This window comes from Leucoraja erinacea, chromosome 4 (assembly GCF_028641065.1).
Source record: "Leucoraja erinacea ecotype New England chromosome 4, Leri_hhj_1, whole genome shotgun sequence".
NCBI lineage: Eukaryota > Metazoa > Chordata > Chondrichthyes > Rajiformes > Rajidae > Leucoraja > Leucoraja erinaceus.
In genome coordinates this window covers 3,474,982-3,489,349 of record NC_073380.1, presented here as the reverse complement: position 1 = coordinate 3,489,349, position 14,368 = coordinate 3,474,982, and the positions used below count along the sequence as shown (strand labels likewise).

The following is a 14,368-nucleotide window of genomic DNA, read 5'->3' as shown; positions in this document are numbered from 1 at the left end:
GTGTCCAATACCTTATCCCTTGGGATTGGCACTTTTTATAAGTTCTATCGTGTTTTTTTGAAATTAGTCCATCTGACATTAGGACAGCTACATGGATAGGAAAGGTTTAGAGGGATATGGGTCAAAGGTGGAACTAGTCTAGATGGGGCACCTGGTCGGCATGAGCAAGCTGGGCCGAAGAGCCTATTTCCATGCTCTATGACTATGACCCTATGACTCTTCCATGGTGAAGATTGACGTGAAGATTTAACATACAGGTAATATTTGCTGTTGTTAATTCACCAACCTTGCTCTCCAGAGGCTGCACTAACTTTAGGTACCCTCTTCCCGTTTATATATCCAGAGCAACCTTTTATTATTTGTATTTATACTGCATAAAAGGGTAATTTTTCTCACTTTTGATCTTTTTGCTCTTTTGCTGCGAAACTCATTCCAGCCCTCGGGTCGACCACATCCCTTGCCATTTTGTACACCAGACTCTTTCATTTAAAAGCATCATTCACCTCCTCTGTTCACCTGGATTGTGTCTCTTCTTCACAGAAACCCTTGCTCTGATTGACGAAGTCTTATCGAATTATACAGCACGGAAACAGACCCTTCGGCCCAACTCCTCCATACCGACAAAGATGCCCCATCTAAGATAATCCCATTTGCCCACGTTTGCTCTATACCCCTTTAAACAAACCATTCCTATCTATGTAGCTATCTTTTAAATATTGTTATTTGATACAATGAAAATAGGTGCAGGAGTAGACCATTCGGCGGTGCAGGCTTGAAGGGCCAAATGGCCTACTCCTGCACCTATTTTCTATGTTTCAATATGATCATGGCTGATCATCCAAAATCAGTACCCCATTCCTGCTTTCTCCTTATATCCCTTGATTCTGGTAGCCCTAAGAGCTCTCTCTTGAAAGCATCCAGTGAATTGGCCTCCACTGCCATCTGTGCCAGAGAATTCCACAGATTAACAACTCTCTGGGTGACCTGTATCACCTACATTTGACAGCTCATTCCATATACCCACCAACCGCTGTGTGAAAAAGTTGTCCCTCTGATTCCTGTTAAATCTATGCCCTCTGCTTCTTGACTCTGGGGGGAAAGACTGTATTCCCCTCAAGATATTATACACCTCGATAAGATTATCCCTCGGTCTATTGAGCTCCAAGGAATGAAACGTGTCCAACCTCTCTCTGTAGCTCAGGCCTTCGAGTGTTGGCAATATCCCTGTATATCTTCTCCAGTCTTTACAGCTACCTTGAATTTCCCTGCTCTTTGGATTCTCCCCCTTCGCTCGCCCTCACTGCCATTCGGATCCCCTTTCCTCCTGCCACCACCGCCTCACGGTTTTGGAAGCCTCACTCTGTTCCTGTCCTCCAGAACTTCCACCGAGCAGCCTACCAGGCAGATGACCGCAACGACCTGCTGAACGCCATCAACGAGTTCCTGGACAGCAGCATCGTGATCCCGCCATCCGACGTCCCCGGGGAGGAGCTGCTGCTCTCCGTCGCCCAGTTCCAGCGCAAGATGTTGAAGAAGAGGCAGGCGAAAGAGGAGCAGGTGCTATCCAAGGAAGTGAAGAGTCAGGAGGAGAGAGGTGGGCAGCCGACCAAACCACTCGCCGCACCTCTCACTGTCTCCACTCCCTCCTGCCCTTCAATGCTCCCTGACCTGACTCTGGCCAGGCTTGTCTCCCTCTCACCAGCTGCTTTTAGTTAGTTTAGAAATACAGCGTGGGAAGAGGCCCTTCGGCCCACCGAGTCTATGCCGACCAACGATCACCCATACACCAGTTCAAACCTACACACTTGGGACAATTTAAGGAGGCCAATTAATCTACAAACATGTACATTTTTTGAGTGTGGAAAGAAACCGGAGCACCCAGAGATAACCCACACGGCCACAGGGCGAATGTACAAACTCCATACAGACAGCACCCGAGGTCAGGATTGAACCAGGGTCTCTGGCGCTGTAAGGCAGTAACTCTACTGTTGCGCCACTGTGCCGCCCACCTAGAGTAGTCAATGCAGGACCACAAGAGAACAGGACCAGTGGAAGCTACTCAGTCGTTCAAAATCCATTTGGATAGAGTCATACAGCACGGAAACAGCTGTATGACTCTATCCAAACTCGGCCATGATTGAATGGCGGAGTAGATTCAATGGGCCAAATGGCCTAACTCTGCCAGAGGAGGTTCGTAAGTTCTAGGAACAGAGTTAGGACATTTGGCCCATCGAGTCTACTCTGCCATTCAATCATGGCTGATCTATCTTTCCCTCTCAACCCCATTCCCCTGTCTTCGCCCCATAACCCCTGACACCCTTACTAATTAGTTAGTTGAGGCAGGTTCAATAACAACATTTAAAATTCCCTCAGAGTGGCAAATCTCTGGAATCCGTTGCCCCCCTGGATGATGGAGGCCAGATCATGGACATTAATAGAAAAGGTTTAGAGAAATATGGGACAAACGCAGACAACTGACATCACCCCTGACTCTCAGTCCGAAGAAGGAACTGCAGATGCTGGTTTACACTGAAGATAGAGTAACTCAGTGGGTCAGGAAGCATCTCTGGAGAAAAGGAATAGGTGACGTTTCAGGTCGGGACCTTTCCTCAGACTGATCCTTCTGTCCCGACCAGAAACATCACCTATTCCTTTCTCCAGAGATGCTACTTGCCCGGTGAGTTACTCTGGCACGTTGCATCTAGGTTCTGATTTCCACTGACTTTGCCTTCCTTGTCACAGCTCTCCTGAAGCGCAAGAGGCTGGATGAGGACGACCCTCTGAGGCGGACGGGGAAACCGTTTGGCGGGGTGATTCGAGACGCTGCCCGCAGGTATCCTCAGTACCTGAGTGATTTCAAGGATGCCCTGAACCCACAGTGCATGGCTGCCATCATCTTCATTTACTTTGCAGCCCTTTCCCCAGCCATCACCTTCGGAGGGCTTCTCGGTAAGTGACTAACACGATAAATGATAGAACCCTGAAGAGTGTTGAGGAACAGAGAGATACGGAGCGCAGATGCACGGTTCCCTAAATGTGGCAAAGAAGACGTATGGCATGCTTGCCTTCATTGGAAAGTGTATTTAGCACAAATGTTGAGATACCATGAAACACTATAAGTCATTGGTGAGACCACACTTAGAGGACTGTGTGCAGTTCTGGTCGACCCGCTGTGGGAAGAACGTCTTTAAAGGTGCAAAAAATGTTGCCTGGGTTTGCGGGTTTGTGTTACAGGGAGAGGTTGGACCGGCTGGGACTTTTTTCTTTGGCGTGTAGGAGGCTGAGCTTGTAGAAAATCATGAGGGGCTTGGATAAAGTGAACACTCACAGTCTTTTTCCCCAGGTAGAAGATTGTAAAACTAGAGGGCATAGGCTTAAGGTGAGAGGGGGGATTTCAGAGAGACCTAAGAGGCAAAGTTTTCACCCAGAGGGTAGTCTGTATCTGAAATGAATTGCCCCAGGAAGCTACAGAGGCAGAAATAATTATGGCTTTTAAAATATATTTATACTGATGTATGGATAAGCACTGGTTTAGAGAGGTATGGGCCAATTGCAGGCAAATGGGACTAGTCCATTCTGCCATGTTGGATGGCATGCATGTCTTGGAAGCCTGTCGGTGGTAACTGATGGACACTGGGCCATGAGTTCTTCCTCCAGGAACTGCTACCTCTGCCTTGCAGTGCCCACCATGACTGTACTGAGCCTCATTTACCAGCGTAGCAGTGACTGACTGACTTGTAATTGTGTTTCAGGGGAGAAGACCATGGGTTTGATTGGCGTCTCGGAGCTGATCATTTCAACGGCCATACAGATGATCATCTTTGGTCTGCTGGGCGCCCAGCCACTGCTGATTGTAGGGTTTTCCGGCCCATTGCTTGTATTTGAAGAAGCTTTCTTTAAGGTGAGTGTGCAGCTTGGGCTGGAGTCCCGCTCTGACCAAGCTGACCTTGAAACCTTGAGCATCTCTGGATGGTGACATTTCAGGTGGGAACTCTTCTTCTTTGATGCTGGCTGCCTTTTTAGTGCCGAACACCTCCGCTCAGTCCGCAATAACCTACCTGAACTCCCGGTGGCTCAGCACTTCAACTCCCCCTCCCATTCCCAATCCGACCTCTCTGTCCTGGGTCTCCTCCATTGCCAGAGTGAGCAACACCGGAAATTGGAGGAACAGCACCTCATATTCCGCCTGGGTTGCTTGCGTCCGGATGGCATGAACGTTGAATTCTCCCAGTTTTGCTAGCCCTTGCTCTCCTCCCCTTCCTTAACCCTCGAGCTGTCTCCTCCCATCCCCCCGTCCTTGGGCTCCTCCTCCCTTTTCCCTTCCTTCTCCCCCCCACCCTCCATCAATCTGAAGAAGGGTTTCAGCCCGAAACGTCGCCTATTTCCTTCGCTCCATAGATGCTGCTGCACCCGCTGAGTTTCTCCAGCATTTTTGTGTACCTTCGATCTTCCAGCATCTGCAGTTCCTTCTTGAACACTTATATGGATCCCTTTGGTAGTGGGGAGGTCAGTACCTGTGCTGGACCGGACAACTTTAATTAAACTTCACTCCTGGGCGTTCCAGGCCCTGATGCAGAAGGTTAATGCGCTCTCTGTACTCGTGCAGAAGTCCAAGTGTATTTATCAGACATACCAAACGTCCTCAATCTTCTAAGGAAGTAGAGGCATCGTTGGGCTTTCCTTATGATTGCATTAGTGCGCTGGGCCCAGGACAAATCTTTAGAGATATGCACAGCATGTACTCGGGTTCAGAGATAAATCCCCGTGTTAAGTCAAGGCAGGTTTATTGTCATATACACACAAGGCCGGTGAGGTACAGGTGCACTGAAAAACATGCTTGTCGCGGCATCACAGACACATGGACACAAACAATGCACAAAAACTATATTGCACATCAATTATATATAAATTACACATAAGCAAGACGGTAAAAAGAAAAAAAAAAACAGTGCAAAAAAGCGTGATATACGCACAAACACAATCAGAAAAACAAATTAGCACTTAGCAAAAGCATTTCACTGTACCTCAATACACGTGACAATAAACTAAACTTCAAGTCTATGTTCGTGTAAGAGCTAGTCCGTGATGTTCCATTGCCGAGGTGGGATTACGGTTATGGGGGTCAGTTCAAGAACCTGATGGTCGCAGGAAAGTAGCTACTGTTTACCTACTTGGCGATGCAAGGCAGCAGCTCGACTGTGTCGCCCAAAACACAATTAGAAAAGTCCACGATAGTGCAAGAGGTAGGATTAGGCTTGTGCCGGTCGGTTCACAACCTGATGGTTGCAAGAAAGTAGCTGTTCCTGAAGCTGGTGTTATGGGATCTCGGGCTGTTGTTATGGGACCTCGGGCTGGTGTTATGGGACCTCAGGCTGGAGTTATGGAACCTCGGACCAGAGGGGACGCGTGTGTGAACTCGGGAGTCCTGGATGAAGCCCGACAGGGCTCACCTCCCTGTCTGTTTCTTCGGTGCCTTCAGCTAATCCTTTCCCTTTTACCAGTTTTGCGACTCGAACGGAATGGAATACCTGACCGGACGAGTGTGGATCGGGTTCTGGTTGATCGCCATCGTGTTGCTGATCGTGGCCTTCGAAGGCTCCTTCCTCGTGCGGTTCATCTCCCGCTTCACCCAAGAAATCTTTGCTTTCCTCATCTCAATTATATTTATTTATGAAACATTCTACAAGCTGGTAAAGGTAATGTCTACAAGTCAATCATCTCTGCAGACACAGAGCACGGAGTAATAATGCCCACACTCAGACAGTAATAATCTCTGCAGAGCAAAGAATGGGAGTAATAATGCCTGCACTCAAAGACAGTAATAATCTGTAAAGCTAGAGTATGAGTAATAGTCTGCATTCAGACAATAATAATGTCTGCAGATGCAGACCATGGGAATAATAATAGAAAATAGGTGCAGGAGTAGGCCATTCGGCCCTTCGAGCCTGCACCGCCATTCGATATGATCATGGCTGATCATCCAACTCAGTATCCCGTACCTGCCTTCTCTCCATACCCCCTGATCCCTTTAGCCACAAGGGCCACATCTAACTCCCTCTTAAATATAGCCAATGAACTGGCCTCAACTACCCTCTGCGGCAGAGAATTCCACAGATTCACCACTCTCTGTGTAAAAAATGATTTTCTCATCTCGGTCCTAAAAGACTTCCCTTTTCCTTAAACTGTGACCCCTAGTTCTGGACTTCCCCAACATCGGGAATAATCTTCCTGCATCTAGCCTGTCCCTTAAGAATTTTGTAACTTTCTATAAGATCCCCCCTCAATCTTCTAAATTCTAGCGAGTACAAACCGAGTCTATCCAGTCTTTCTTCATATGAAAGTCCTGCCATCCCAGGAATCCGTCTGGTGAACCTCTGTACTTCCTCTATGGCAAGAATGTCTTTCCTCAGATTAGGAGACCAAAACCGTACGCAATACTCCAGGTGTGGTCTCACCAAGACCCTGTACAACTGCAGTAGTACAGGGTCTTGTATTCATTCTCTGGTGAGGTAGAAATGATACCACACTCATTTGGCAATAATCTTTGTAGATCCAGACCATGAAGTAATAATGCCTACACTAAAACAGTAATAATCTCTGCTAGATCAATGAAGTAATTTTCCCATGCTCTGCCTGAGTAATAATCTCTGCATTTGCAGAGCAAATAAGCTAATTGCCCCTTGTGTGTAGGGAGTGGATGAGAAAGTGGGACAACACAGAACTAGTGTGAACAGGTGACTGATGGTCAGCATGGACTGAGTGGGCCGAAGGGCCTGTTTTCATGCTGTATCTCTAAACTAAATGAAGTGGTAATTAGCTCTGCAAACACAGATTATTGAGTAAAAATTCTCATACTCACAGCATGGAGCAATAGCCATGAAGCTGTACAGTACAGAAACGCCCTTCGGCCCACTGTGTCTATGCCAACCAAATTGTCATGCTGGGCTAGTCATATTTGCCCACATTTCTCCCAAAGCCCTCTTAACCCTTTGCCATATATCTGTCCAAATGTCTTTCTAAAGTCATAATTGTACCTTGCTTCTATAGCTTCCTCTGGCATCTTATTCCAGATAAGGGCAACTGTCAGTAAAACAAGTTGCCCCTAATGTCCCTTTTAAATGATCTCTCCTCATTTTAAACTTCATCTGGAATCTGGAGCAAAAACAATTCTCCGGAAGAACTCAGCGTGTCAGGCAGCATCTGTGGAGGGAATGGACAGATGATGTTTCGGGTCAGGATCTTTCTTCAGAAAAAGGTCAGTCTGACCCAACCCGAAACATCGTCTATCCATTCCCTCCGCAGGAGATTGGCTGTGTATGATTGTGTTTGGTTTACAGAATTATAATGCATTACGAAGCACAGATCAGGAAAGGCCCTCCCACTGACAATGTCTGTGTCGGCCATGGGCAGCACGGTGGCGCAGCGGTAGAGTTGCTGCCTCACAGCGCCAGAGACCCGGGTTCGATCCTGACCTCGGGTGCTGCCTGTACAGAATTTGTACGTTCTCCCTGTGACCGCGTGGGTTTTTTCATGGTACTCCAGTTTCCACCCACACTCGTAAGACGTGCATGCTTGTAAATGAATTGGCTTCTGTAAATTGTCAATTAGTGTCTAGAATACAACTAGTGTATGGGTGATCGTGGTCGGTGTACACTCAGTGGGCCAAAGGGCCTTTCACGCTATACCTCCAAAACTATAAAACTAATCTCCTCTGCCTGCATGTGATTCATGTCCCTCCATTCCCTGCATATCCATCATAGATAGGATCATAAGTGATAGTAGAATTAAGCCATTCAGCCCATCGAGTCTACTCCTCCATTCAATCATGGCTGATCTATCTCTTCCTCCTAACCCCATTCTCCTGCCTTCTCCCCATAACCTCGTACTAATCAAGAATCTATCTCTGCCTTGAATATCTCTACTGACTTTCTATGGCAATGAATTCCACAGATTCACCACCCTCTGACTAAAGAAAGTTTGCCTCATCTTCCTAAAAGAACGTCCTTTAATTATGAGGCTAGGACCTCTAGTCCAAGACTCTCCCACTAGTGGAAACATGTGCCTATCTAAACGCTTCTTAGACACCACTGTTTCTGCCTCCACCCGCTTCACCAGAGAGTGTTCTTCACCATTCTCTGTGTAAAAAAACTAACCAAGCATATCTCACATTAACTTACTGCCTCTGACCTTAAAATTATGCCCTCAAGTCTGACATTTCCAGCCTAGGGTAAATGATTCCGACTATCTATGCCTCTCATACATAGAACAGAGAACAGCATAGAATAGAAACGTACCATTCGGGTCATGGTGACTGTCAATTATGATGGCTATTCCTATTTCTGCCTGCCTGTGATCCACATCCATTTAGGAGATATGCAGGGCAAGTTTTTTTACACAGTGGGTGGTGAGTGCCTGGACCCGCTGCCAGGGGTGGTGGTGAAGGTAGACAATGGAGGAGACCCTGGTGAGAGCCTCATCTATAAAAGAAGAGGGGAGCTCCTGTTTCCTAAAGAATGAGGACATCTCCGATGCCCTGGCATGGAATACCTCATCCTGGGCGCAGATGCGGCGTAGACGGAGGAATTTGGAGTTGGGGATAGAGTCCTTACAGGAAGCAGGTTGGGAAGAAGTGTAGTCCAGATAGCTATGGGAGTCAGTGGGTTTGTAGTAGATTTTGGGCAATCGTCTGTCTCCTGTGATGGTGACGGTGAGATCTAGAAACAATCGACAATAGGTGCAGGTGTAGGCCATTCGGCCCTTCGAGCCAGCACCGCCATTCAATGTGATCATAGCTGATCATCCCCAATCAGTACCCCATTCCTGCCTTCCCCCCATATCCCCTGACCGCTATTTTTAAGAGCCCTATCTAGCTCTTTCTTGAAATCACCCAGAGAACCTGCCTCCACCGCCCTCTGAGGCAGAGCATTCCACAGACGCACCACACTCTGTGAGAAAAAGTGTTTCCTCATCTCCGTTCTAACGATAATAGGTAGAAACGGTCATTTACGAGACTTGGATGGGCGCATGGATCTGCAGGATGGAGGGATATGGATTATGTACAGGTAGATAAGCGATGGTCTTGGCATCATGTTCAGCACAGACATTGTAGGTCGACGGACCTGTTCTTGTGCTGTACTGTCCAATGTTCTATGTCTCCCCTCAACCTTGAGGTTTCAGAGTAAATAATCCAAGTTTATCCAACCTCTTCTGTAATTAATACCCTCCAATCCAGGCAGCATTCAGCGCAGGATGATGTTGATGTGACTCACTTTATGACTCTGGGGAAACCTCTGGCTCATGTTGTTACAGATTTTCAAGGATCATCCTCTCCGTGGCTGCTCCAACAGTACCCTGAATGGAACCTTCCTCCCCCTCATCCCGCCAAGCCCTAGCAACGAGACGACAGAGGGCGTGAGGCGGACGGGGGAGCCTAACACCGCGCTCCTGTCGCTGGTCCTCATGGCTGGCACCTTCTTCATCGCCTTCTTCCTGCGCAAGTTCAAGAACAGTCGCTTCTTCCCCGGGAGAGTAAGTGTCGCCAGTGAGGTCCCGAGAGCCACTCTACCTGGCCGTTCACTCTCACAGCCGTTCCGTACCTGCTGCCTGACCCGCCGAGTTACTCCAGCACTTTATTCCTTTTATTTTTAAACCAATATCTGCAGTTCCTTGTCATAGCGTCATACAGCGTGGAAACAGGCCCTTCGGCCCAACTTGCCCATGTCAACCTACATGCACCATCTACACTAGTCCCACCTGCCCTCATTTGGCCCATATCCCTCTAAACCTATCCTATCCATGGACATGTCCAAATGTTTTTTAAATGTTGTGATAGTACCTGCCCCGACTACCTCAACTACCTCCTCTAGCATATACCCACCACCCTTTCTATAAAGAAGTTGCCCCTCGGGTTCCAATTTAATCTTTCTTCCCGCTCCTTAAACCTACCGTATCTCCTGATGAGCCCTAGATTGGAAGAGCTCACCTGGCAAAGGGCCTGCTGACTGCCCCCAGTGTCACAGCTTCTGGACATGAACAGCTTCACAGGAGTTGAAACCAGAATAATGTTATCTGGAGACAGGAGACTGCAGATGCTGGAATCTTGAGCTAAACACAAAGTGCTGGTGGAACTCAGGAGGTCAGGCAGCATCTGTGGACGACATTTTGGGTCGGGACCTATCTTCAGAGAGATGGAGTAGGGGGAGAACGCTGGGAAAGTGAGGTGGGAGCAGGACAAAGCCAGGTGAATGATAGGTGGATACAGGTGAGGGGGTTGATTGGCAGGTGGATGGAGTAAGTGGCAAAGGTGAACAGGAGACAAATGAGTGTCAGATAAGGAGTGAAATGTAACACTGAAGGGAGGGATATGGATGGAATGGTACGGGGAAGCGAAGAGGGTATAAAAGGGAATGTGGGGCGGAGTTCATAAGATCATGTGATAGGAGCAGAAATAGGCCATTCGGCCCATCAAGTCTACTAGGCCATTCAATCATGGCTGATCTATCTCTCCCTCCTAACCCCATTCTCCTGCCTTTTCCCCATAGCCTCTGACACCCATAGAGTGGAGTTGGGAGATGAGGGTACAGAGGAAGGGAAAGGAGCAGGGTGACTGGGTGGTTGGAAATGATGGCAAGGATGAGATGTCAGTACAGGTGAAAGGGAGGTGAAGTTAGGGGAGTATTAGTTGAAATTGGAGAATTCACTGTTCATGCTGTTGGGGTGTAGGCTGCCCAAGCAGAATATGAGGTGCTGTTCCTCCAGTTTGCGTGTGGCCTCACTCTGGTAACGGAGGAGGCCCAGGCCAGAAGGATTGGTGTGGGAATGGGGAAAGAAGTTCAAATGGTTAGCAACCAGGAGATCCAGCAGACTTTGACGGATCGAGCACAAGTGTTCAGCACATCGATCGCTGGGTGTTTTGTAATGTCTGACAGAATTTTCAAAACGTGATCAATTGTGTTGCAGGTTCGACGAGTGATTGGGGACTTTGGTGTTCCCATAGCGATCCTCATCATGGTTCTGGTGGATTATTCCATCCAGGAGACCTTCACCCAGGTGGGAGACTAACTCTACGCATTACCCTCACTGTGTTGTTGCTTTTGCCCCTGCTCTCATCCCCCCCCCCACCCCACCTCCCTCACATTTCCCCAACTGTAGAAACATAGAAAATAGGTGCAGGAGTAGGCTATTCAGCCCTTCGAGCCTGCACCGCCATTCAATCTGATCATGGCTGATCATCCAACTCAGTATCCTGTACCTGCCTTCTCTCCCTTTAGCCACAAGGGCCACATCTAACCCTCTTAAATATAGTCAATGAACTGTGGCCTCAACTACATTCTGTGGCAGAGAATTCCAGAGATTCACCACTCTCTGTGTGAAAAATGTTTTCCTCATCTCGGTCCTAAAAGATTTCCCCCATATCCTTAATCTGTGAACCCTTGTCCTGGACTTCCCCAACATCGGGAACAATCTTCCTGCAAAATGTCTATCACGGGATGTAAGAGTATGGGTGATGTAATATAATGTCATCGACTCACACTTTGCAGAAGCAGACCCTTTGGCCCATCATGTCCACGCTGACCATTAGGCCCCTATCCTCATGTAATACTAACCTGAAGAGCAGCATTTGCACTCAAGTGGGTGGTGGGTATATGGGACGATTTGCCAGAGGAGGTAGTCGAGGCAGGTACATGGATAGAAAGGTTGGGAGGGATATGGGCCAAGCGCAAGTAAATGTAACTAACTTAGATGGGGCATCTTGGTTGTCATGTACGAGTAGGGTTTAAGGGCCTGTTTTCGTGCCGTGTGGCTCGTTGGGACGTTGCGTTAGATGGGATTGTGTAGAGGGGCATTTACTCTGAATCGGGCCCCGTTTGAGATGTTTGTCTTGGAATGAATGAAGAGACGGTTGTCGTCGACCGGTTGCTTCTGACTGCGGTGTGGCCATTTAACTCCTTGTGGTCTTGTGTCTTTCCTGCAGAAACTGAGCGTTCCCACCGGTCTGTCCGTCACCTCGCCGGAGAAGCGCGGCTGGTTTATTAATCCTCTCGGGAAGAACGGTGATTTTCCCATCTGGATGATGTTTGCCAGCGTCATTCCAGCCATTCTGGTCTTCATCCTCATCTTCATGGAGACCATGATCACAACGTGAGTACCTTGTGGCCGGGAGTTGGTGCTGACACACGATGGGTGGTCTGGACCAGTCAGTGGCAGGGTGTGTCGACAGGCCCATCCGTCAGGGCTGCTCAAGAGAGCAGAGGGATATCCCTCTCTCCACCTACACGTGGAGAGGGCGCATGTTGTGTAGCCCTGTGCTGGTGCTTTGACCATCGCTCGCCCCTGAGGCCCAAAGGTCAATAGAGTGGTCAGTGGTCTCTTGGACCATTTGCTATTGGATTATTGTTGTACCGTGATACAGTGTAAAGCTTTGTTTAGGTGCGATCAATTCATACTCTCCATGAGTATAATCAAGCCATACACTAGTACAACGGGTAGTGAAAGAGAAAAATACCAGCGTGAAGATTATATAGTGTTACAGTGACAGGAAACAGCCCGCATTGGGGGGGTTGGTTGTAGTGGACGGTCAGTGGGCAGGAAGGGGTTGGCAGAGTGGAGAGGGAGTGTCAGTCGGAGTGGAGGGTTGGATGGTCGGGTGGGTCGGGTCGGTGGGCAGGATCGGTGGGGAAAGGTGAAGGGGAAGGGTCGCTGGGCATGGAGGGGTGGGGAGGGAACAGTCAGAGGGGAAGGTTGGTGGGGAGGAGAAGGATCAGATTGGAGGGTCAGTGGGGAAAGCCGGTTGGTTGGTATCCTGGTGGACTCCTGTCCCATTGCCCTAACACAGACTTTGTGCTCCACAGTCTGATCATCAGCAAGAAGGAGCGGATGTTGACCAAGGGCTCGGGCTTCCACCTGGACCTGCTGATCATCGTGGGCTCGGGAGGGGTGGCGGCCATGTTTGGGCTGCCCTGGCTCGCCGCCGCCACCGTCCGTACCGTCACCCACGTCAACGCCCTCACCGTCATGAGCAAGTCCGTGGCCCCCGGAGACAAGCCCAAGATCGAAGAGGTGAAGGAGCAGCGGGTGACAGGGTTGGTGGTTGCCATCATGGTGGGTAAGTAGCAGCCGCGCTCGCCCCCCCCCGTGCAGTAACTCAGCTCCAGCACCAATGCAGCTCCCTCCCCATCACCACTCCACCTAACGTACTGGCACCAATGCAGCTCCCTCCCTATCACCATTCCACCTCCCGTACTGGCACCAATGCAGCTCCCTCCCCATCACCATTCCACCTCCCGTACTGGCACCAATGCAGCTCCCTCCCTATCACCATTCCACCTCCCGTACTGGCACCAATGCAGCTCCCTCCCCATCACCATTCCACCTCCCGTACTGGCACCAATGCAGCTCCCTCCCCATCTCCATTCCACCTCCCGTACTGGCACCAATGCAGCTCCCTCCCCATCACCATTCCACCTCCCGTACTGGCACCAATGCAGCTCCCTCCCCATCACCATTCCACCTCCCGTACTGGCACCCATGCAGCTCCCTCCCCATCTCCATTCCACCTCCCGTACTGGCACCCATGCAGCTCCCTCCCCATCACCAGCTCCCTCCCACCTCCCGTACTGGCACCAATGCAGCTCCCTCCCCATCTCCATTCCACCTCCCGTACTGGCACCCATGCAGCTCCCTCCCCATCACCATTCCACCTCCCGTACTGGCACCAATGCAGCTCCCTCCCCATCTCCATTCCACCTCCCGTACTGGCACCCATGCAGTTCCATCTGAACCCCCTCCTTAGTTGATAGTTCAGAGATACAATGCAGAAACAGGCCCTTTGGCCCAGAGAGCCGTGCCGACCAGTGATCCCCCCCATACACTAATACTATCCTACACATACTAGAGACAATTTACAATCTTTACCAAAGCCCATGACCCTACAAACCTGTATATCTTTGGAGTGTGGGAGGAAACGACAGCTTCCTGGAGCAAACCCAGGCAAGTCACGGGGCAAACGTACAAACTCTGTAGTCAGGATTGAGCCTGGGACTCTGGCGCTGTGAGGCAGCAACTCTACCGCTGCGCCAGCGTACAGTTCTCAGCAGTGAATGGCCTCCCGCTGCTGCCCAGCCCGTGTGTGAACTCAGTGTCTCATTACCCCACAGGCCTGTCCATCGTGATCGGGGACCTCCTGCGTAAGATCCCGCTGGCTGTCCTCTTTGGGATCTTCCTGTACATGGGTGTGACGTCGCTGAATGGCATTGACCTGTACGAGCGGATCCAGCTGCTGCTGATGCCATCCAAGCACCACACCCTGACCATATGTATGTGCGCAAGGTGAGTCCCTGGGCACAGTGGGCAATGAGCGGGCAGCCTC

At 49.6% G+C, this 14,368-nt stretch overlaps 1 protein-coding gene across 1 annotated transcript in view; it reads left to right on the top strand.

The window, feature by feature from the left end:
* The window catches only part of LOC129696099 (anion exchange protein 2-like), a 92,308-nt gene that overhangs the window by 73,065 nt on the left and 4,875 nt on the right, over nucleotides 1-14,368 (top strand). The window contains 10 exon segments of the mRNA XM_055633550.1: nucleotides 1,378-1,594; nucleotides 2,743-2,949; nucleotides 3,753-3,901; nucleotides 5,502-5,696; nucleotides 9,310-9,528; nucleotides 10,960-11,049; nucleotides 11,975-12,141; nucleotides 12,852-13,105; nucleotides 14,157-14,299; nucleotides 14,302-14,328. Of these exon segments, the coding sequence (XP_055489525.1) occupies nucleotides 1,378-1,594; nucleotides 2,743-2,949; nucleotides 3,753-3,901; nucleotides 5,502-5,696; nucleotides 9,310-9,528; nucleotides 10,960-11,049; nucleotides 11,975-12,141; nucleotides 12,852-13,105; nucleotides 14,157-14,299; nucleotides 14,302-14,328 (1,668 nt within the window).